Genomic DNA, 20,516 nt, shown 5'->3' on the forward strand with positions numbered 1-20,516 from the left:
ATCGAATCATAAATATATTATTTATCCCTAGCTCATTGCTTCGAAACCTAATCGTAGTAGGCCTAATGATTTATCCACTAACGCCCCCCAATCTTGTTTTCCATTCGACGCGATGCAACTGCGTATAGCGAGCCGCTATTAAGAATGCACAACAATTTTTCAAATAGCCTGCTGTTGATTGTAGAAGCATATATTTACAAAAATGACTAAGAGTAAACAAGTACGTTTAAATTGATAAAGAAGCCCGGTCGCGTATCGCTCTCCACAAACAGCATGTAGCGTCGGCCAATACGTGATTAGATACTTCAATAAACTATGTAGGAATAAAAATTCAATGGCCATCGTTGGTCATTACAGCCCAAGAAAGTATTTTTATGTCGCCTTGGAGGATCACATTTCCTAAGTTTATCTATAATATCTTCAGTAACGGCAATTATACGAACGGTAATTTGAAAAATACACGATTTTGTTTAGCACTGTGCCGATTTATTCCTCGTAACAGCCTCCAAAAAGAGTTCCTCTTTCGGACGTACCGCGGCACTGAACTTGAGTTCCAGTGGTGGTTTCTGTAATATAAATCAGCACGATGACAGCTGCCAAGTTATCAGTACTGATAAGGCTCATTTTAATACGCATTAACCTATACGTACCGGGGTCTTGGCGGTAGGTTTCAGATCGAAATTATACAGTAATTTCGCGATGAGCATCTTAACTTCGAGTATCGCGAAACGCTTGGCGATACAATTCCTAGGCCCGGCTCCAAATGGTTGGAAATACATGGTGTCGATCTGATTCATGTCTTTCATTCTGAAGTAAATCATGGCAGATATGGATGACTGCGAAAAACAATGAATATGCCCTAACGTTATATCTATAGCGGGTCCCTGACGTAGGCAAACGTCTCTCGCACCAAGCTGCAAAACGGGGCAGAGTAGAGAACTGTATGTTGTTCAGAGCTCAAAATGATCCCAAGATACCGATGTCAGGATTTCGCGGCCATCCAGATCGAAAGTTCTACTTCCAGATCGATTCGTTATAAATCGAAATAAATTCCAATATGTTATTCTGTCCAAATTACAAACATGGTACGATTACCCGCCCACATTTAGAGAACTTTAGCGTATTAGTTCGCACAATCGCCCTACTACGATCGGTCCCGCCATTCCAGCTGCTACGCAGAGCAATAACATACGAACAAGTTACGCATGATCGATACCTCTCCGGCCTGAATTCGTAAGGCTCGTCCCAGTAATCTTCATCGTGAGCTAGCGCGTAGCTGGGAAAGTGGACCGTGGCATTGGCGGGTATAGTCAACCCGTTGATTGTAATTTCTTCTTTGGAAGCTCTTGCATTGCTGGAATGAAAGACACGTCATTGTAGATTCCTAATGCTAACTTGGAGCCGTCTGTCTCACAAGATTACGGGTGTGTAGAGTCTTATAGATTCATGAAAGCACATATCCAACATCTTGAGGCCGTTGACGGAATCGTAGTCGAACTCGCCCTGAAATTAGACGCACGCTTCAAAACAGTGTTCACGGTTAGCTGTTTATTGAATGATATATTCATTCGTATTGAAGAAAAGCCGTATATTTTCGGTTGACACTCATCCGGGGTAATGGTCAACAACATTGTATATCAACAATCGTAGCACCAAAGATTGTTAAGCAATAGGCACTCACGCCTTCTTTAATCATCTCATCGATCTCCGCTTGGATGGCGGCCTGAATTTCCGGGTGGACTGCTAGATTGTATGCCAGATACATCATGGTGTTGGCTGTGTTTTCGTAGCCCGCTAATATGAAAATCAGGGCGTTTCCAATTATCTCCGTCTTTGTCATACCTGTCCGCACGAACAGCTTCATCAAAAATCGCCACACGATAAAATATCAAGATAATAATAAGCGCTAGAGAAATCTTGAAGAGAAAGAGTTGTAACTAGTACTTAAAAAATCTATCCGAAGTATTCTTACCACATTCAAAATTAGGCTTGAACGATATCATGAAAAACCAAGAGCCGTAAGCTACACGTTAGTACGTTTAAATTGACTGCTATTAATATATGAGTACAAGTGTTTACCTTGATTCATACATATATTCTGTCTAAAAAGAAAAAAACTACCTATGTTGCCTGCTCATGTGGCTATATTCAACGGATCGAATACTTTTTAAAACACTCAAAGTTGACTCACGTCCCCGAGTTATCGTGTTTGGTAGCATCGCAGTTTTTCGCTGTGAAAATTGCTAGATTGTGGATTCTATAAGCCATACCTTTTTCGACAGTTTTCACAGCGTCTTCCGGAATTTGATTTTCCAGCATTAATTGCAGGAAATCCACCGAGCCCTGAAAAAAATCGTGTATACTTCATATATTCTATAAGCATTCAAGGTCCTCGTATGTATGTATATAGCAGATTATATAGTGCGTGAACGCCAAGGACATTATCCCTCCGCGAAAACATAGACACCTGTTCGTGCTGATGTCCCTGTTCTTGTTGTCTCTGCATCATCATGTGAACAAGCTTTGAAAAGTAGCTCAACGGGGCCTTTTTCATTGTTGAGACGTTCATTTTTTCAAGATACTTCGTTGCCCCGGGAAACATAACTGCGAATGAAACGTTGTTAGCCAAATGTCAGCATTGAATATCGTGAATTTTTAGTTCAGCTTGGGTCAAAATGAATTGCTATTTTGTTATACTATTATAGAGATTGTACAATCTCTACCCAACTTAAACATAGATTCTCAGTATCCACGATACGTAATATAGCTCTTGATAACTCACCTACGGATAGATACGCAACACCCGTCGTCACGCTTGCTTGCCCGGAGGAAATTACTGCTCAGTGCTCAGTGCTCAGCAATCTGAACGCAGCATAATTGCTAATCCCATAGCTGACGACCTGAGCGCTCAAATTAAATAAAGTTGATCTTATTTGGAAGCTACTGTCGCGTTGATTGTGAAAATATACATTAAAATTTCATTAAGGGAATGGAAGCAGCTCGAAATAGCCCTAAAAGTTTGAAAATTGGCATCGTTGCTAACAATGGCAGCGACGAAGCACAATGACCATAACAATGGCCCTTGCATGGTTGCGATTGTTTACAACAATGCAGATTTTCAGACTTTGAGGGTTCCGCTGCCCTGATCAGATTTTCGTGTATATTTCCGAAATCAGTGCGACAGTAGCTTTCAAACAAGATCAACTTTATTTAATTTGAGCGCTCAGGTCGTCAGCTATGGGATTAGCAATTATGCTGCGTTCAGAATACTGAGCAGTAATTCCATCCGGGCAAGTAAGCGTGAAGACTGGTGTTGCGTATCTATCCGTAGGTTAGTTATCTATAATAAAGCATAGCCTGGGAGATAGCGTAGTTAGCGTCGGCGCTATCTACGCAGGCAGCCCGGGTTCACGTCCGACCATCGGAGGGTATTCTGGGCTTCTCGTCCCCCGTGTCGCTGTTTTTATCGCAACAAAAAAGCCCCGTAAAAAATACCCAATGAAGAAAGAAAGAAAAGAGGTAGAAATATCGACTAAGAAAGATTACCATCGAAGAAGACTGTGACATCGGGCACCAGGCCGAGGTGGGTGCAAGATTAAGAGACCGCGGCTGGTCGTTTCGACATCCTCCTATCTGTTCATTACATTGCATTGTGTGTGTTGTATATCGCATTATACTTTGTGTGCTTGTCTTGGGAAAATGAAAATATAATCCGACGAATATTACGACGTGCACCTACATTCGCTGGTGAGAGGGCTCAGGAAACATGTGCACTGCGCCCCGTTTCTGAGATTTTCATAGTCTGACACCCGTATATTATAGGAGTAATGACGATGGGAAAGAGGCCAAAGTGTGGTCGAGTTGGAACTCTAAAAAATATGCGTGAATAGCGACTAATCCAGCATATAACATTTGTACTACTTTTGGGGTTGAAATTCGGCTACTTTATCAACCTTCCTGTTCGGACCTGTTCTACGCTGCACAAATGTACTCTGTACATAGTTGGATTCTACGCCTATACGATGGGGCGAATTTTTATTGAATTCTGTATTGTAGTTCTGCGAGATTACAGATTAGTAACCTAACTGTGAAAATGTGGCATCGGCCTTAGAAATATACTCACATTGAATTTTACTTTGGACAAATAGGGGCAATGCACTCTTAAGGAAAAGAGCTTGTATTCACACCCAAAGAAAGGGCCGAAAATAGAACCACACCCACTATGGCCTAAAATGTTTATGCTGTATCTTGGAGGGGCGAAACATGTACGATGATGGAATGAAACCGATTAGATTTCGTGACGTTAACCTGCGATGACATTTTCTAGGATCCAAAACTTGACACGCCGCAGTGAAGTTACATTGAAAGAGTTATACTCACTATAACCAACTCATGTTGAATTTTCCTTGTCCGCCTCAAACATTTTCACTGACCTAAAACCATCGCACGGACGGCGCGTCGTATATATATAAAGACATGCCGATATCTTACGGACAATAAATATGATCGGAGAGTAGAATGATATCTTGAAAAGCTCCTTCGCGTTTTTCGCGATTTCCGGCTCCTTTTTGTCGTCCGTTTGCGTGTTCACCTCCGTACTGAATGCGGCGGAAAGGACCATGTCCAATGAAAGACTCGAAAATCGTCTAAAAGTGACAGAGCGCTGCCGATCGTGTTCAAGTTAGTGTCTATCAAATCGCGAGTTACTGACTCTTTCGCGTTGAAAGATCCGTCGCCTTTCTGGATCCGTTTTTGCAGTAAATCCACGAGATTGTCGGCGCACCGTGCCATCAGCGATGACATGTGACGTAATTTAGCGGAGGAAAACATCGGAGTCATGGTCGATCTGTGTGAGACACAAAGTCTATTGTTGTGGGTGACAGGGAATGACTCTTGCATACCTAAGCCGTTTCCATTCGGCGCCCCACGCACCCACCACTGAAGTGTTGAGTTCCTTTCCACTTAATTTGATTTGACGAGTCTGTCGACAAAATATGTTGAGTTGCTTAGTCCTACAAACTACGTCGCTTGTATATTCAGAGGGTGGAATGTAAATCACTACGATATCTGTCAGCTACCCGAAGGCTAGTTCTCTACGCGATAGCACATCTCACTGCGAATGGAATACTATATTATATACAATGTATTGGATTTCACGAAACCACTCCAAAGTTAAATCCTTATCGACTGATACCACATAGGTATGAGCCCTTCCTAACGTATTGCACACAATGGAAATCACCGGTTCAAAAAACATGTTTAAAAAGGCCATGTTTTAAACGTGTTTGATTTAGATTGATTTTTGTTTTAAAAGCAACCCTAGATACATCAGGACGATTTCGCTGTGATACGTACGAAATTATACAGTCACCGTAGTCAACTAACCGACCTCTCTATTTGGAAAGTTCGAAAAATCCTTTATGAATATTCGACGCATAATATCTGGATCGTGGACACATATTGCGGGGGCTGTTCCAACGTAATACCTTAAAAACAGATCAACAGTGAACAAGGTGCGAGGTCACATATACGCTGACAATAGGAGCAGTTACCCGTATATGGGTCCGTATTTCTTCTTCCATTCGTTGCCTATCGTGAAGGCTTTCTGTCAACAGTCTGAGCTGGTTTTCGTGTTTACCATTAATAACGGACAAATACCTTTCCAAATATATCAGTGGTGTGTCCAAGCTTATAAAACGCCGGGCTATCGTGTTTGATGTTCCATTTCTTCAGCGTTGTCCATTTCCGATGGAAGTAGTATCTTTAAGTAGTAGCTGTATACTATTAATGTGACTATATACTGTCTAATTAGATGAATCATCTTTGATCATTTGGTAAAGGTCGAAGCACGACAATCGCTAGCTCTCCTCGAGACTGGTGAAAGATATACAGACATTATACACATATATTTGAAGAGACTCTTGGAGGTACAGAACTTCAATATACAATTGAAAACTATATTCACATTAAAAATACCCGAATATTTTCGGCTGACACTCGTCAGGGGTCATCGTCTGCAACTAGTAGAGAATTGAAAAGGACATTGTATTACATCAAGCTTATCATCAAATATGACGTCACCGGCCTGAAATTTCGAATAACCGAGGCGAAGAGATTGCTGTAAGCCAGTGTACTAGCTTTAGATCGGGGGCGGGCAACTTCTCCAGTCGGCGGGCCGGATTTAGGATAATTAAGTACTTGGCGGGCCGGGTTGCTGAATCGATACATTATTCGACAATTTATCCGCGTGTACAAGGAATAAATCGTATTTAATGAATGTTTTTTAACGACAGCAATGTCACTTCAAAGCTATTTCTCGCCTATAATGACGAAGACAATGTGGACCTGAGAATAGCATTGTCATGCAGGTGCCGTCATGTCTGCTTCCAGCTGATCAATGAACACACGGTGCAATCCTTAAATAAGATTTCAAGGCGTTCGATAAGGCCGGTACCCCAAATTTACCAAGATATCAATATATTAGGGTTGAGTAGGTGACGAGATAGTGTCGTTGTTCAACTGCGTGGCCTAATTAATCTCGATATTGAATTCATGCGGCCCGCGTCCTCCACGAAATTTGAAAAGTGGCCCGCGAGCCGCGATCCGTTTTGAGTTGGCGATCCCTGGCATAAGCGGTGTCTTACGAAAGCCTAGAAGTGTGCCGTGCTACAAGTCGGCGGTTATGGATTCAAAAATAAGATATATCAGCCTGTAGTGTAAATGATCAATTGATCATTGTAGTCGACAAACACCATGGTTACCACAAGGGCCATTCCATGCACAGACAACCGATTTTCACATCACTACCTCATCTAATCTCCTGAAATTTGGTACACGCACAGATTAAAATATTTTGGGAAAAACGATCTTAAATGGAAGTTTGCTTCAAGGAGAATTCGTTCATAGCTGTTTGATTTTGGTTTTGAGACTGTAAAGTGATGAAATTGCAGTTTCAAGAGCACACTTCATTCGTACATGGAAATGCAGTACTAGTGGGGCGTGTTCGCGGACATCAAGTCTGGGGTGTTTGCGGACATTATGTCCGGGGTGTGTTCGGAATGTGTTGCCATTCGGACATCCTGCTTGGGGTGTGTTCGGGACATCATGTCTTGGATGCGTTTGGACAGTTTTGCAACTCGGACATCGTGCCTAGGGTGTGTCGTAATGTGTTGCCATTCGGACATCGTGTCTGGGATATGTTTGTGCTGCGCCAGACATGCCTCAGACCTGATATCTGTGCACTATTTTTATTCGGACATGCTCCGGTGCTGATACCTGCGCACTAAATACCCCCAGGCATGGTCCAGGCCGGATATCTGCGCGCTTACTGGACACAGACATGCGTCAGACGTGATACCCGCGTCCTAAATGACGCGTGACCTATATATGACCTCGATGTGTGCGGTTTTTGCAAATATCTCCGATAGCTGGGTATATCCACAGTAGTTACAGATGAGTATATCCACAGCTATCACTATTGTAGACATACTCAGCTATCACAGATATCACTACTGTGGATGTGGATATACTCAGCTATCGCTACAGTGGATATACTCAGCTATCACAGATATCACCAAAAACCGCAAACATCGAGGTCATATATAGGTCACGCGTCATTTAGGACGCGGGTATCACGTCTGAAGCATGTCTGTGTCCATTCAGCGCGCAGATATCAGGTCCGGACCATGCCTGGGGGTATTTGGTGCGCAGGAATCAGCTCCGAAGCATGTCCAGATTAAAATAGTGCGCATCACAAACATATACTCATCTATCACTACTGTGGATATAGCCTACCCATCTATCGCATGTGTTGTGTCCATTAAGCGCGCAGATATTCGGTCCGGACCATGCCTGGGGGTATTTAGTGCGCAGGTATCAGCAGCACCGGAGCATGTCCGGATAACAATAGTGCGGAGATATCAGGTCTGAGGCATGTCTGGCGCAGCACAAACTTATCCCAGACACGATGTCCGAATGGCAACACATTACGAACACACCCTATAGGCACGATGTCCGAGTTGCAAACTGTCCAAACGCACCCAAGACATGATGTCCCGAACACACCCCAGACACGATGTCCGAGAGGCAAAACAGTCCGAACACAGCCCAGACATGATTTCCGCACACACCCCAGACACGATGTCCGAGGGGCAAAACAGTCCAAACACACCCCAGACTCGATGTCCGATCACGCCCTACTGGTACTGCATTTCCATGTACAAATAAAGTGTACTCTTGAAACTGCAAGTTCATCACTTTACAGTTTTAAAACCAAAATCAAACAACCATGAACGAATTCTCCTTGAAGCAAACCTTCATTTAAGATCGTTTTTTCCAAAATATTTTAATATGTTTTTGAGCAATCCGCAGTCTAAATCGTGCAACGCCTGACTGATTTTAGATTTCCCCCTCAATTTAACCTTTGGCCCTAACCTACAGGGTATTAAATTTCACTTAGACGATCAGACAAGCTTCAGATAAATCCAAGTGCCGTATCTCAACTGTCGTCCAACATCTAGCTACACCTTCTTGAATACATCATTGATAAAACCTGGAATGTGCAGACCCGAAATGAGCAGAAAATTTTCAATTTTCAAAGTAACGTAACTTTTGACCCCAAAGTCCAATTTTCATCAAATAAAGTTCATTATGTTTGGAATTAGCTCATCTGTGCGTGTACCAAATTTCAGGAGATTTGAAGAGGTAGTGATATGAACATTGGTTGCCTGTGTATGGAATGACCCACAAACCACATTAGGGTTGAGTACATCGTAAATGCCGATAATGCAAGTCTTCTCGCTTCGACGAACTTACGCGTAAGCTCCACTCTCGCACGCTGCGGATACACGTGTATAATAACATACAGTCACTAAAATTTGACGTAGTAAGCAAGTAGTGAGGAATCTCGGCAGAGTGGGGCTGCGGGCCACATTATCATGTAAGACGGAAAACCCGCGGGCCGTATGTTGCCCGCCCCTGCTTTAGATGATACCCGAACGCCTGCTGTTGGTACAAACTAGGTTGGCGTATTTTGATAAAGTCGACACCAAGGCACACAAATGAAAGTGAGAATGGCCTATCCCGATGACGCGAAACCTGCCGTATCAATAATTGTTCGCACAAACAGAAATTACCTAGCGAATGTTTGCCAAGTTTGAATCAGAACAGGCAGTTAATACCATGAATTCTGCCATTGACAAGCATTTGTTGGATAAATTTGTCTGTGCGAAAAATTATCGAGACCACAGATTTCGTTTCGCACAATACAGTTCTCCTGAAGCCTTTTCATGAAGACCAAAAATCATACCAGAATTCAAATTAGAGCATCCAAACACTCCGCAAATTAGATTAGAATTAGAGCATAGAAACATTTCAGTAAACTAGATCAGAATTAGATCACAGGCATTTCACTCTAGTTATTGCTAATTGGGCAGATATCTGGCTGTCCAAGTCTGCTTCCAAGCGCTCAGCAGTGTTGTTGGATTATTTTAAAAGAATGTCAATCAATCTGATCATAGGCTAACACCGTACTACCATGCAACCGATGTCGGTGATTCGGACAAGGTCAGCACATTTCCACCGCCACTTCCGAGCTTGTGACTATCGGAATGGTTTTGTGATGATTTTGCAATTTGGATTTGCTAGATTCGCTGACACCATCCAGTAAAATAGTATTGGAATTTCACTTAGATCTGTACTGTTCGATTTGATATCGTGGTTTGATCGTTGGGGGGGGGGGATCAATTTGCAACGTAAATTATAATTCAATTCAATATATTTTCCCAATTACAATTGAAGCGAAAAATAAGTAGTGTATACAACCTTTATCTTACCTCACTAGTCCCAGAAGTGTAATTATCAGAATCCAAGTCTCTGTTGATAAAATGTCCGTCGGCCAAATCATTCGCATAATTATATTTGATGTACCAGAGGTAGAATCTAACAAACATAGACCGAGCCTTGTGAGATTGCGTAGGCTGCGCTAAAACTCGGTCATCAACTCCACACTCGCACAAATCCATTCGTTGGTAGCTGCCTATAATGCCTGCATATCAGTCAATAAAACAACCTTAGCTCGGATACTGAATCAGCAGAAACTAAGCTATAAAACATGTCAGAAATTCCGTAAGTTGACTAGCGACCACGAAACGTATTTAGGTATACGGCCATACGCATTGCGAACTGAGAACTGCATTTCCAGCGAGCGCTGTAGTGTCAGAGTATCTTTGTAAATATGTAATCAAGGCCTTTGCAGAGCTGAAAATTCATACGACACGAGAACTTCTTTGCGACAGTCCGTGGAAAAAATTGCATGATGGTAGGCAGTGGCCACCGGCGTAGCCCGGGGTCGAATGCCTCTAAATTTGGTCGTTTTAATGGGTATTCGAAACGTCACGTCATTATTCAAATAGATTCGCAGCCCCGAATTTCATCCTGGCCATACTTGGAAGGATACATTACTCGGCAATTCATTGTTCATGTTCGTGTTCAATAACAAAAACGACTAATAATACCGGGTAGGGCTCTTCAAAAATGACTTTTTTTCTCAAATCCTGCTGGCTACTTGATACAATTGTTCGGTTACCTAATTTAAGCCTACACACCAAATTTGGTTCAATTCCATCAGTAGCCGCATTGCTACAGGAGAAGAAAGTTTCGATTTATTATATAAAAATAAATAATAAAAAAATTGAAAATTTTCTGTTCGCCCCATGAATGTGTTACGTTGTCTATAGGAACGATTTTCACCAAATTTGGTTCAATTCCAACCAGTGGAAGCGGAGTTATTGCCGTCGAAAAATTTTGGATTTGAATAAAATAGTATTTACGGTGACCGATTCTTTGTTTATTTATTATAGTTGCGCTCACCGTAAATACTATTTTATTCAAATCAAAAATTTTTGACGGCAATAACTCCCCTTTCCCTGGTTGGAATTGAACCAAATTTGGTGAACATCGTTTCTATAGACAACCTAACACTTACATGGGGTGAACAGAAAATTTTCAAATTTTTTGTTATTTATTTTTATATAATAAATAGAAACTTTCTTCTCCTGTAGCAATGCGTCTATACTGGTTGGAATTGAACCAAATTTGGTGTGTAGGCTTAAATTAGGTAAGCTAACAATTTTATCAAGTAGCGAGTACGATTTGAGAGAAAAGGTCATTTTTGAAGAGCCCTAATACCGGGCTGCTCTATATCAACAGGGCGTTCTCACATAGGGACCATCGAACTGGACATTCAAGCACACGGATAACAAATACGGCTGGGCACAATGATTCGAGTACTCGAATCCGAATCGAGTACTCGAATCCGAATGGAGTACTCGAATCCGAATCGAGTAATAATTTCAATGAAAGATTTGAGTCGAGTAGTAAATGACGATTTTTTTCGAGTACTGAAATTACACGCTCCTCGCCACTCAAAGTCATTTATCGACGAGAATTATAGTTTCGGTACTATTTTCCACTGTACAAGTTTTCGAACCTTAAGGGGACTTCCAACCCAAAAAATCAAAATTTTCGATCTTTTTTTTTCTGGTAGGAAATATTAACATTGTATGTCTGTTGTCACCTCATGGCCTTATTTCACCCAAACAATAACTTAAAACGGCAAAATTTCAATTTTATTTTCCTTTGATAATGGGGGAGGTTTTTTTTTCAAGTTCCAACCAAAAGATCGCATATTTTGTCTGATAACTCTATAAAATATATGGTTTGACCGGTAGAAAATATATCTATCTACATTATCTCTGGGTACAAAATTTGTTAGATTGTTGTCAGTTGTCCTTCAAGCATTCTGGCGCTCATTCTTATCATTACATTGGTTATACTTGTTCATTGACTTTTTACCTTGCAAATACATGTAAGTGTTTTTCTCAATTATAAAATTTTGTTACATCGCATCACGGTAAACCAAAAATTTGTACGAAATATTTACCCTAAATGAGTTACTCAAGGTTTTCTTGGAAAGCTAACATTCAAACCTGTGCTATGCTAAAAGTTTTTTGGCATAGGTCTACCATGCTAAGAGTTACAGAACTTCAAAGCAAACTTACAGCCAACTTAAAGCAAATTTATGACAAAAATTTGAATTTTTAATTTTGAAATGAAATTTCCCCGAGATGGGTATCACATATTCCTTCAAATTTTAGCATAGCACAGCACTGTCCTAGTACTTCCTAAAAAAGGCGTTAGATCGGAAAAAGGGCTTCACAATTTCGAGATTTTGCATTCCCCGTGTCGGTGCATTTTGTGTCCTTCCACTGTATGCCACAACATGCTGAGTAGAACCAAATTTATTGTTTTTTGTATGTAGCATAGCGACATCTAGCGACTGTGAAAATTTCTTGGTGATTGGGGTAGCCATACGAAATTTCGGTTTTTGGGTTGCTAGTCCCCTTAATTGGCCGTATCGCAGCATACGAAGCATTAACGTTACTGGTGATAACATATTTCAGAAGTCCTGGCCATCCAAGAACATTGTCACGAAGTGCAATGACATCGGTATGGTCGAAAAAATACCAAAGTGTCTTTAATGTGATGGATAACAAGCGTCATGGACTCATGTTCCTTCGCGTGGCAAGAAAGGTACATATTTGAACTTGAACATCTTCCATTCTGGTATGACGTCATAATGAGTGATAGTCGACTCGAAGCATAATACGTGATTCAGAATCGAACCACTCAGGTACTCGATTCTGCCCAGCGCTAGCAACAAATGTCGTCGGTTACCGGCAAGGAAACAGATTTCAATTATAAATTCCATGGAGAAAATGGATGCAAAGTTCAAGTCAGCAGTCAATTGAAAGTGTCCCAGCAACGGAAAGCAGTTTTTTAGGATCACTCTACCTACCCAATATCCAAGTCGAAAAGTAGCCTACAGCACTTCAACATTCTTCTGGACCTGCTCACCGTACGAATGAATTTTGCACCATCAAGAAAAATTCCTAACCTCTATACCAGTGGTCGGGAACCTATGGCTCGCGAGCCATACATGGCTCTTTTGGGCATAAAGTATGGCTCTTTGCGAAAATTCTAATTTTGTGCATAATTTATCAATATTGCAGCAACTTGTTATTAAATCTTCAGCACGACCAGTATAATTATTCTTGTGGCAGTATAAGCATATGTATTTGAGAGGTGAGTGCAGTGGCGTATTCAGGGTTAGGGGCTCGGACCCCGTTTCAAAATCCTGAAATCTAAGTTGCTGTCTCGCCTACGCCACGAAATCTCGGATTGCACGATGCGTTGATTGCCCAATGAGAATAGCAGACAATGTATGACAATGCAGTTTTCAAATACACATTGTCTTCCTGATCTACAGCGAGAAATGATCTCCGTGGAAGCGACATTCACAGCAATTACAAATTCAAATGACAAACAACGCCATAGTGATCCACGTTCTTGATTGAGGTGGTAGCTTTGTAGTTGCTATTCAAATGTAGGCGTGTGGCACAACGTTGTCTTACCTCCGAATACTTTGAGAATTGAGAAATCGAATCGGAATCGGTGCGGCAATTACGTTCAGTTATTACACTAGTCGAAAGAACGAAAAAAATGGGCAGAACATCTAAAAGCCGTTTCTGGGGTTATCGAGGTTGCTGATTATGAATATCACATTAGTGATTAGAGATTGGCTCTTGTACCCCTAAAAAAAGTCCAAAATTACTGTATTTACCATTGAATATTTCACTTGGCAAGAAGAAAGTCGTATTTTTTTGTAATTTTATACTGCACATCAATAGATAATAATTGACTATGAAGAACCCTCATGTCGTCCCCATGGGTTATCTCCAAAACAAGAGCTAATTTGAAAAAACTAAGGTCATTTTCGGAATCAGCGCCCTTCAGAACCACCAAACCCACTCTTACTTTGTATGCCTAAAAATATGTGTTGGAGCAGTGTTATCAGTTATAAATTCTATGATATTCACGATGAATTGCGCTATGCCAATCACGGCCGTGCCTCACCTATGCCATCATGTTTGGGTCCTCGCATTTAAGAATATCGTCAAGGCGAACCTGATCTCGTATAACTGACGTAAGTCGACGAATTTGCGCTACCATGACGTCACGATTCTTCAATTGTGACGTATTAGTTGAATAAAACGTATGGCTCTTTAGAAGTTAAGATGGAAAATATGGGGTCAATATGTCTCTTCAGACAAAAAAGGTTCCGACCACTGCTCTATACCAGAGGTCTCAAACTCAAATGTGCTCGCGGGCCAGTTTCCCGGTTTTGACGACGCCGCGGGCCGTAGCATTTATAAGGGTATTCTATGTCTTTCCAACTAGGCCTTATTTGGCGGTAATGAATTTTCCTATTGAAAGTGAGCCGATCCAGCAGACTGATAGTGAAAACACATCGTCAAAATGTGATTTACTCTTGTATCAATTTAGGACTGGTACGAAAAGAATCGTCACATTTATAACTATTTGAATAGAATTATTGTTGTACTTCACATAGATTAATTATAAGATATATAGACACCATAAGGGTGGACAAGTGTGTGATGCCATCATAAAAGCTATCGGGTTATAATTTTTCAGCTACTATGAATATTTTGAATTTAACAGATTTTTAAATTGAGCATTGTAATTCCAATCCAGGATTCGGGTATACTTCTGATAAGTAGGCTATTAATCTCAAGGCCAAATATCTTCAAATATAGGAGTAGAAAAAAAATATATAAATATAATATAAATATATTACTGCGAATGTGTCCTGGTGATTGAAATGTCGGAACGCCGAACGGCCCCATTCCTGTTACATCGTTGGAGCGTACCACTACGGTACTCGGTACCTTTGAGTGGCCTTAATAACATGGTTTAGCGACCGAAGATATAACATGGTTTAGCGACCGAAGATGTAACTAACAGATTGCCAATTGTTGCCATAACTACTTGCTTGGTTAGCAAAATACCAAACTGCGGCCTTCTAATCTATTACTATTTGTTGCGTAAATGGTTCTAACAAGTTCACGGCATTCCGAGTCACTCTAAGTCCACTCGAGTCATTTTCATTTTGCCATCGAGTTAGCCCGAGTCCAAGTAATTCTAAGAAAGGTCGCGTCCAAGTCCAACTCAAAAATTTCAGTCACGAATCGTCCAAGGGTCAGGTTTTGTCATCTTGAATTGGAAATGTGGCAAAATAGGGAATCTTCCAGTGCATGGTAGCGTTTGCAAGTGATGTGATAGTTAAGTTTGGTGAATAGTTTCAGGCTTTCGGTGCAATATAAGAGATAATTTTCACTTTATAACCTGATAAGATATATGTGACACTTATATATTGTCAAATTACTAAAAATCTTCGTCGTCGCGGGCCGCGTGTCTGAGACCTCTGCTCTATACCGTGCATTAGGGTTGTTCAGAATTGATCGACTTTCAAAATGTCGTGGTTTTCAGTCCGATTCCCATGCCTTATACCATAAAAACATATTCTAGGTACTTTTTTTCGTAATTCATTCCTTGCATCCGTGTGCACATTGAGCTGGAAGATTATCGGCTAAAAATAGGGGATTCCCCTAAAATTTGAGTGTCGCTATTCGTACTAGGCTAGTAAAACGTCATATATAAGCTGGTTTTATGTAGCTATTGCGGTTGGAGTGCTACATAACCTCACTATAGAAAGTATTGTCAGTTCAGGACACCATTTTCATGTCCCACACTGCCTTAGAACTCCTCAAAACTGCCTAAGACTGATAGTCATTTTGTTGGATGACCTATCCTACACTCCTCAACCCTACCCGAGATTGTTCATCAATTGCCGGGACCACCACGTGCAAGAATACAACTGTAAATGTATCATTCACTCACAGCCACATTATAAGCATCACATTGTTCAAAGGAAACGAAACAAAAAGGCAAAGAAACAGATCAACTTGGCACATTGCATTGCACTGGGATGCAAAGCTCACTAGAAGTCGTTTCGGAGGGAAATTTGAGGCCTTGGCAGTGCTGGCATAGTCTGCGTATTCCAACGCATTTGAGAAAGGCAAACTTCTTGGCAATCGAACTCTGGAGAGTGCTACAGGAAAAGCACAGGCTGATCTGTCATTTGAACTGCTGGAACTTTATAATTTAACAAATAATGTCAGAGCTCTTGTGTTTGACACAACACCCTCAAACAATGGAAAAAATAAAGGTGCGGTTCTGTTACTTGAAGAATTGATAAACAGGAAAGTTTTCTACTTTCTACTTCTGCTTGTCGCCATCATATTTATGAACTAGTTATCCCGGGAGGTCTGGAAGTGAAGTGTGTTTGGATCTGCGACCACAGGCCCTGAAAACACAGATTTTAATACCTTCCAAGAAGTGGAAAGATATTGATCAATTAAGAAGCTCTAAAACACTTCAGTTTGATGAATGCAGCTGGTTGGCGATCAAAGCTGATGAAGCTAAGCAAGAATTAATTCCACTGATGAAGCCATATAATGGAAAGCAGAAAGAAGTCTTGATAATAAATGACTACAGAGAATGTGCAACAGGCACCTTGGCGATTGTAGCTGCCCAATATATTGATAATCGTTTTCTGAAGCCTGGTGCTACTAATAGCACTGGATGGGTGAGTCAAGTGCTGTACTGTTAAAATCTTCATGTGGAGAGAGCAAATGGGCTATTCTGAAGAGTTCATTAGAAAGTTGCCCTGTTTTATGTCCCAGCTTGGTTGAAAACTGGTAATGCATGTGACGCACAGTATATTGATCTCAAATTCCTTCATGGCATGACAGACTTTTCATTGTGCGATTTCACAGTTGCTGATGTGGCATATAAAAAGATGCGAGAACATCATTGGCATCTCACCGAGGAAACGGTGGTATCAACAATGTTCTCGGCTAAACCAAAGATTCCTGACAAAGTGAAGGAAGCGATGGCTGCTAAATTGCTGCAAATGCCAATCCTTGAACAATTTCGCAGAGGTATAGGCTATACCTCTGAGTCTAATCTCTGACTCTGTCTCTGAGTCAATGAGTATGGTTGCTTTAATTGAACCGGAATCATGGTTTCTACTCAATGCTATACATGTCGAACATGATTGGTTTAGTCTTCCAGTTTCGAAATGGCATACCAGTGATGAGCATCGGACGGACTCGGATAGCATTCGGACCGGATATTAGACGATTTTGTGGCAGTCGGATAGGAGTCGGATATTATCGTAGATTATTTTTCGGATATTGTCGGATAGTTGTAACTTTTGATACGGATATATCCGGATAGTTGTAACTAGATGAGAGATTTGATTACAGGCCCATAGAAAGAAGTCATCAATTCAATAACCAAATACAAACAGCTGACATCTTGCGATATGACTGGTAGCAGTCTGAAAATGTTTGTCAAGAGTCCAGGATAATATAGATCAACTATCACCACTACCATTCTTACCATTCAAGAGTAGACAATACTATAAGATCAGCAAAGTTATAAGATTTATTAGCTAAAACATATCAAGTATATACAATACTTGCCAGTCTAACGATATATAATATGTGAACTGATAAAAGATGGTATGATTGGACATGAGCTCTCCTGACATGGTTACCATCAGTACGGTATTCTCGCAGAGCAGTGTCTAAAGTTCGCAAAATCGAAGGTATTGTTTCAACATCAGTCACAGAATTGCATTTGCTTCCCGCCTTGACATGTAGTTTTTGAAAGCATTGCTCATGAATGTCACAATAGGGCATACAATCTCTAGAATCCTCAAAGTTGTTGTGGTGGCAGTCTTCTGTAGATTAATAAAAGTCAAATCCATCTTTGCGTACTGGTAGCATGACTGATTTTCATGCTACCACAGTAGTTGTATGATACCATTTCGATCAGCACTCTACAGCGGTGCTTGTGCTATGGCACAATCTTTAGCTACCATAAGTTTTCCAGCAGTTCATGACCATAACGGAATATATCCTGATGTCGTTCCACAATGTAATAACTCCATTTTGCGAGAAGGTATTCCCAGTGCGGACTTGGACTTTGTGTAAGCTTGGCACGTCGAGTTGACAGCTATTAACACACTTGAAGCCCGGCCAATCAAATAAGAATATGCATACAAACATATACAAGTAACTTTCTACAGTCTGATAATTATACAGAAATTTGTGTAAGAAGATATATGCACAGATAAAATGCATGATAATTATTACTATGATGCCCTGACTTGACGTTACAGTAGCCTACCAGCCTCTTTGAAATCATTCAAGATACATGCATATCTTACTAAGGTAAGCTAATAAAATATAACAAGGCTACATAATCCACAATTACTGTATATCGTTACAACGAAACGCAAACCTATTCAACTCTCCTGCTTACTCTTCCCTTCCTTCAGCAGCTATATTTCTCCAAATATGATTGACGGAGTCAATCATCCAGAACCACTGAGCCATACAAGAAAAAGCCGTAAGTTATTTTTGTCAAGCAATGGTCTGTTCAAGTAAATTTGATTTCAGTTGAAGAATTGTGAAAAAGACTTTGGCGTGATTATGGTGCTTTCCTATATGATTTAAACGAGAGACCATGTAAACAGTTCGAAAGTCAACGCCAGGAAGTGGTGATCAGTACGTTAGTGATGCGCCATGTCTCTTGAGTGGAGCTCCATCAACTGTTCGCATTATATTGCATTATTTGAAGACCTCGAATGTTGTCAAACCCCTCGTCTGGGTGTCGATTTGAGCTGTGATTCCGTACTGTCGGGTTTCGTTTCTCTATTATAATGGAGTGAAGAAAGACGATGTCTTGAGTGATAGCACAGCAAGAGCGCGAAGTCGGGAGAGATTGCATCCTGATTTATAGAACACTGGCTCTGCTGAATGCAATAATTGCTATGTTCAAGTGAAACACCACAAGTTTTCAAGTGGTACAATGAACCTTACAAACCATATCCGAAATGCCAAGGATACAGCACAGTTGAAGATCAGTTTCTTCTCTTCCAATAACCAAGTCGACAAGACAACTATTGACCTGCTGCTGGAGAGGAAATTTGACAGATTGAGGGACATTCAGGATGGTGCTATTATTGACATATTGTGTGACTCGACTATAAGCGTCATGCTCGAAGCTTTGATCTGATTTACCAAAGGTATTATAAGCATCGGCAAGTTGCTACTAACCTAACCAGGCCTTCACCCCTTGCAGCATTTGTGGGCAAAATGCGGATTATCTGCATCCAATATTGACCTTCTCCTGATTGTAAAATTCCATGGTTACAACTTGCTATTATTACTTCTTGATATATATTGGGTAATATGGTTAAATGCCTGATTGTAATATATGGCCATGGCCTAATAATCCTTGTCATTTTTCATTTGCTTTTGAACCGAGATACCACTTTCATTCGCACACTTACTTCAAATTAGTAGCGTTGTTTCTTTGCGTTAACCTTCCTATAATTAAAATTCCAATTTTTGTTCTATTTGTTTTTGTTCATTACATAGATACAATTCGTGATCTTCTAGTGCAGAACCGTAGCTAAGCTCAGCTGTACAATTGATACTCTGCGATATCATTGTTCGATAAGAATTTTTTGGATTATTGTACGAGATTTCCGGATACAGTCGGATAGTTGGATGAGATTCTCCGGAGTCGGACGGATAGTTCCGCAGACACAAAAACTGTCGGACGGATTCGGATTCTCAAAAATCAATATCCGCTCATCACTGTGGCATACTGATTCGCATTTCGTGACTGCTCAAGAATTTGTGAGTAGCGTTGAAATAGTTAACGGCGCAGCAGAGCGTTTGGTGAAATTGAATACTGACTTTGATGCTTTCAAAACAGATGACAAAGAACAGCGAGCGAGCCTCTTACAAGCCGTGGAAGATAACGGGAACAGATATGCCGATTTCTCTAAAGCAACCATTTCATCCGGACCTGAAGTAGTATTTGCCAAGTTGATCTGTTTCTTTGCCTTTTTGTTTCGTTTCCTTTGAACAATGTGATGTTTACAATGTGGCTGTGAGTGAATGATACATTTACAGTTGTATTCTTGCACGTGGTGATCCCGGCAATTGATGAACGATCTCGGGTAGGGTTGAGGAGTGTAGGATAGGTGATCCAACAAAATGACTATCAGTCTTAGGCAGTTTTGAGGAGTTCTAAGGCAGTTTGGGACATGAAAACGGTGTCCTGAACTGACAATACTTTCTATAGTGAGGTTATGTAGCACTCCAACCGCAATAGCTACATAAAACCAGCTTATATATGACGTTTTACTAGCCTAGTCCGAATAGCGACACTCAAATTTTAGGGGAATCCCCTATTTTTAGCCGATATTCTTCCAGCTCAATGTGCACACGGATGCAAGGGATGAATTACGAAAAAAGTACCTAGAATATGTTTTTATGGTATAAGGCATGGGAATCGGACTGAAAACCACGACATTTTGAAATTCGATCAATTCTGAACAACCCTACCGTGCATAATACGCCAGGGCTGAAAAATTTTATGATCCCTAAGATTCAGAGAGAATAGTTCTAGCACACCTTTAAATTCGTTACTCGTGAAAACTACGACAACAA

The 20,516-nt window shown here is 40.8% G+C and overlaps 1 protein-coding gene across 1 annotated transcript; it reads right to left on the reverse strand.

The window, feature by feature from the left end:
* Positions 1-470: 470 nt before the first annotated feature.
* Positions 471-10,022, reverse strand: LOC145440149 (cytochrome P450 3A11-like). The gene is made up of 11 exons (XM_080317733.1): positions 9,834-10,022; positions 4,902-4,981; positions 4,712-4,846; positions 4,492-4,646; positions 2,468-2,604; positions 2,271-2,343; positions 1,682-1,842; positions 1,415-1,503; positions 1,217-1,354; positions 651-807; positions 471-566 (listed from the first exon to the last, which is right to left on the reverse strand). Exons 1-11 carry the CDS (start codon positions 10,020-10,022, stop codon positions 471-473), a joined length of 1,410 nt encoding a protein of 469 aa, XP_080173859.1.
* Between the last annotated feature and the right edge of the window lie 10,494 nt (positions 10,023-20,516).

This window comes from Botryllus schlosseri, chromosome 6, assembly GCF_051294905.1.
Source record: "Botryllus schlosseri isolate E-star chromosome 6, Bs_hap1, whole genome shotgun sequence".
In the NCBI taxonomy this organism is placed as follows: domain Eukaryota; kingdom Metazoa; phylum Chordata; class Ascidiacea; order Stolidobranchia; family Styelidae; genus Botryllus; species Botryllus schlosseri.

What these genes read in the sequence shown, in the direction of transcription:
- LOC145440149 (XM_080317733.1), bottom strand. Translation starts at nt 10,022, where the DNA reads ATGGATTTGTGCGAGTGTGGAGTTGATGACCGAGTTTTAGCGCAGCCT. An exon ending in AGGGACATCAGCACGAACAG is followed by an intron (nt 2,344 to 2,467) that starts GTGTCTATGTTT and finishes GATTTTTTTCAG; the next exon opens with GGCTCGGTGGATTTCCTGCA. An exon ending in TGTGAAAACTGTCGAAAAAG is followed by an intron (nt 1,843 to 2,270) that starts GTATGGCTTATA and finishes TCGTGCGGACAG; the next exon opens with GTATGACAAAGACGGAGATA.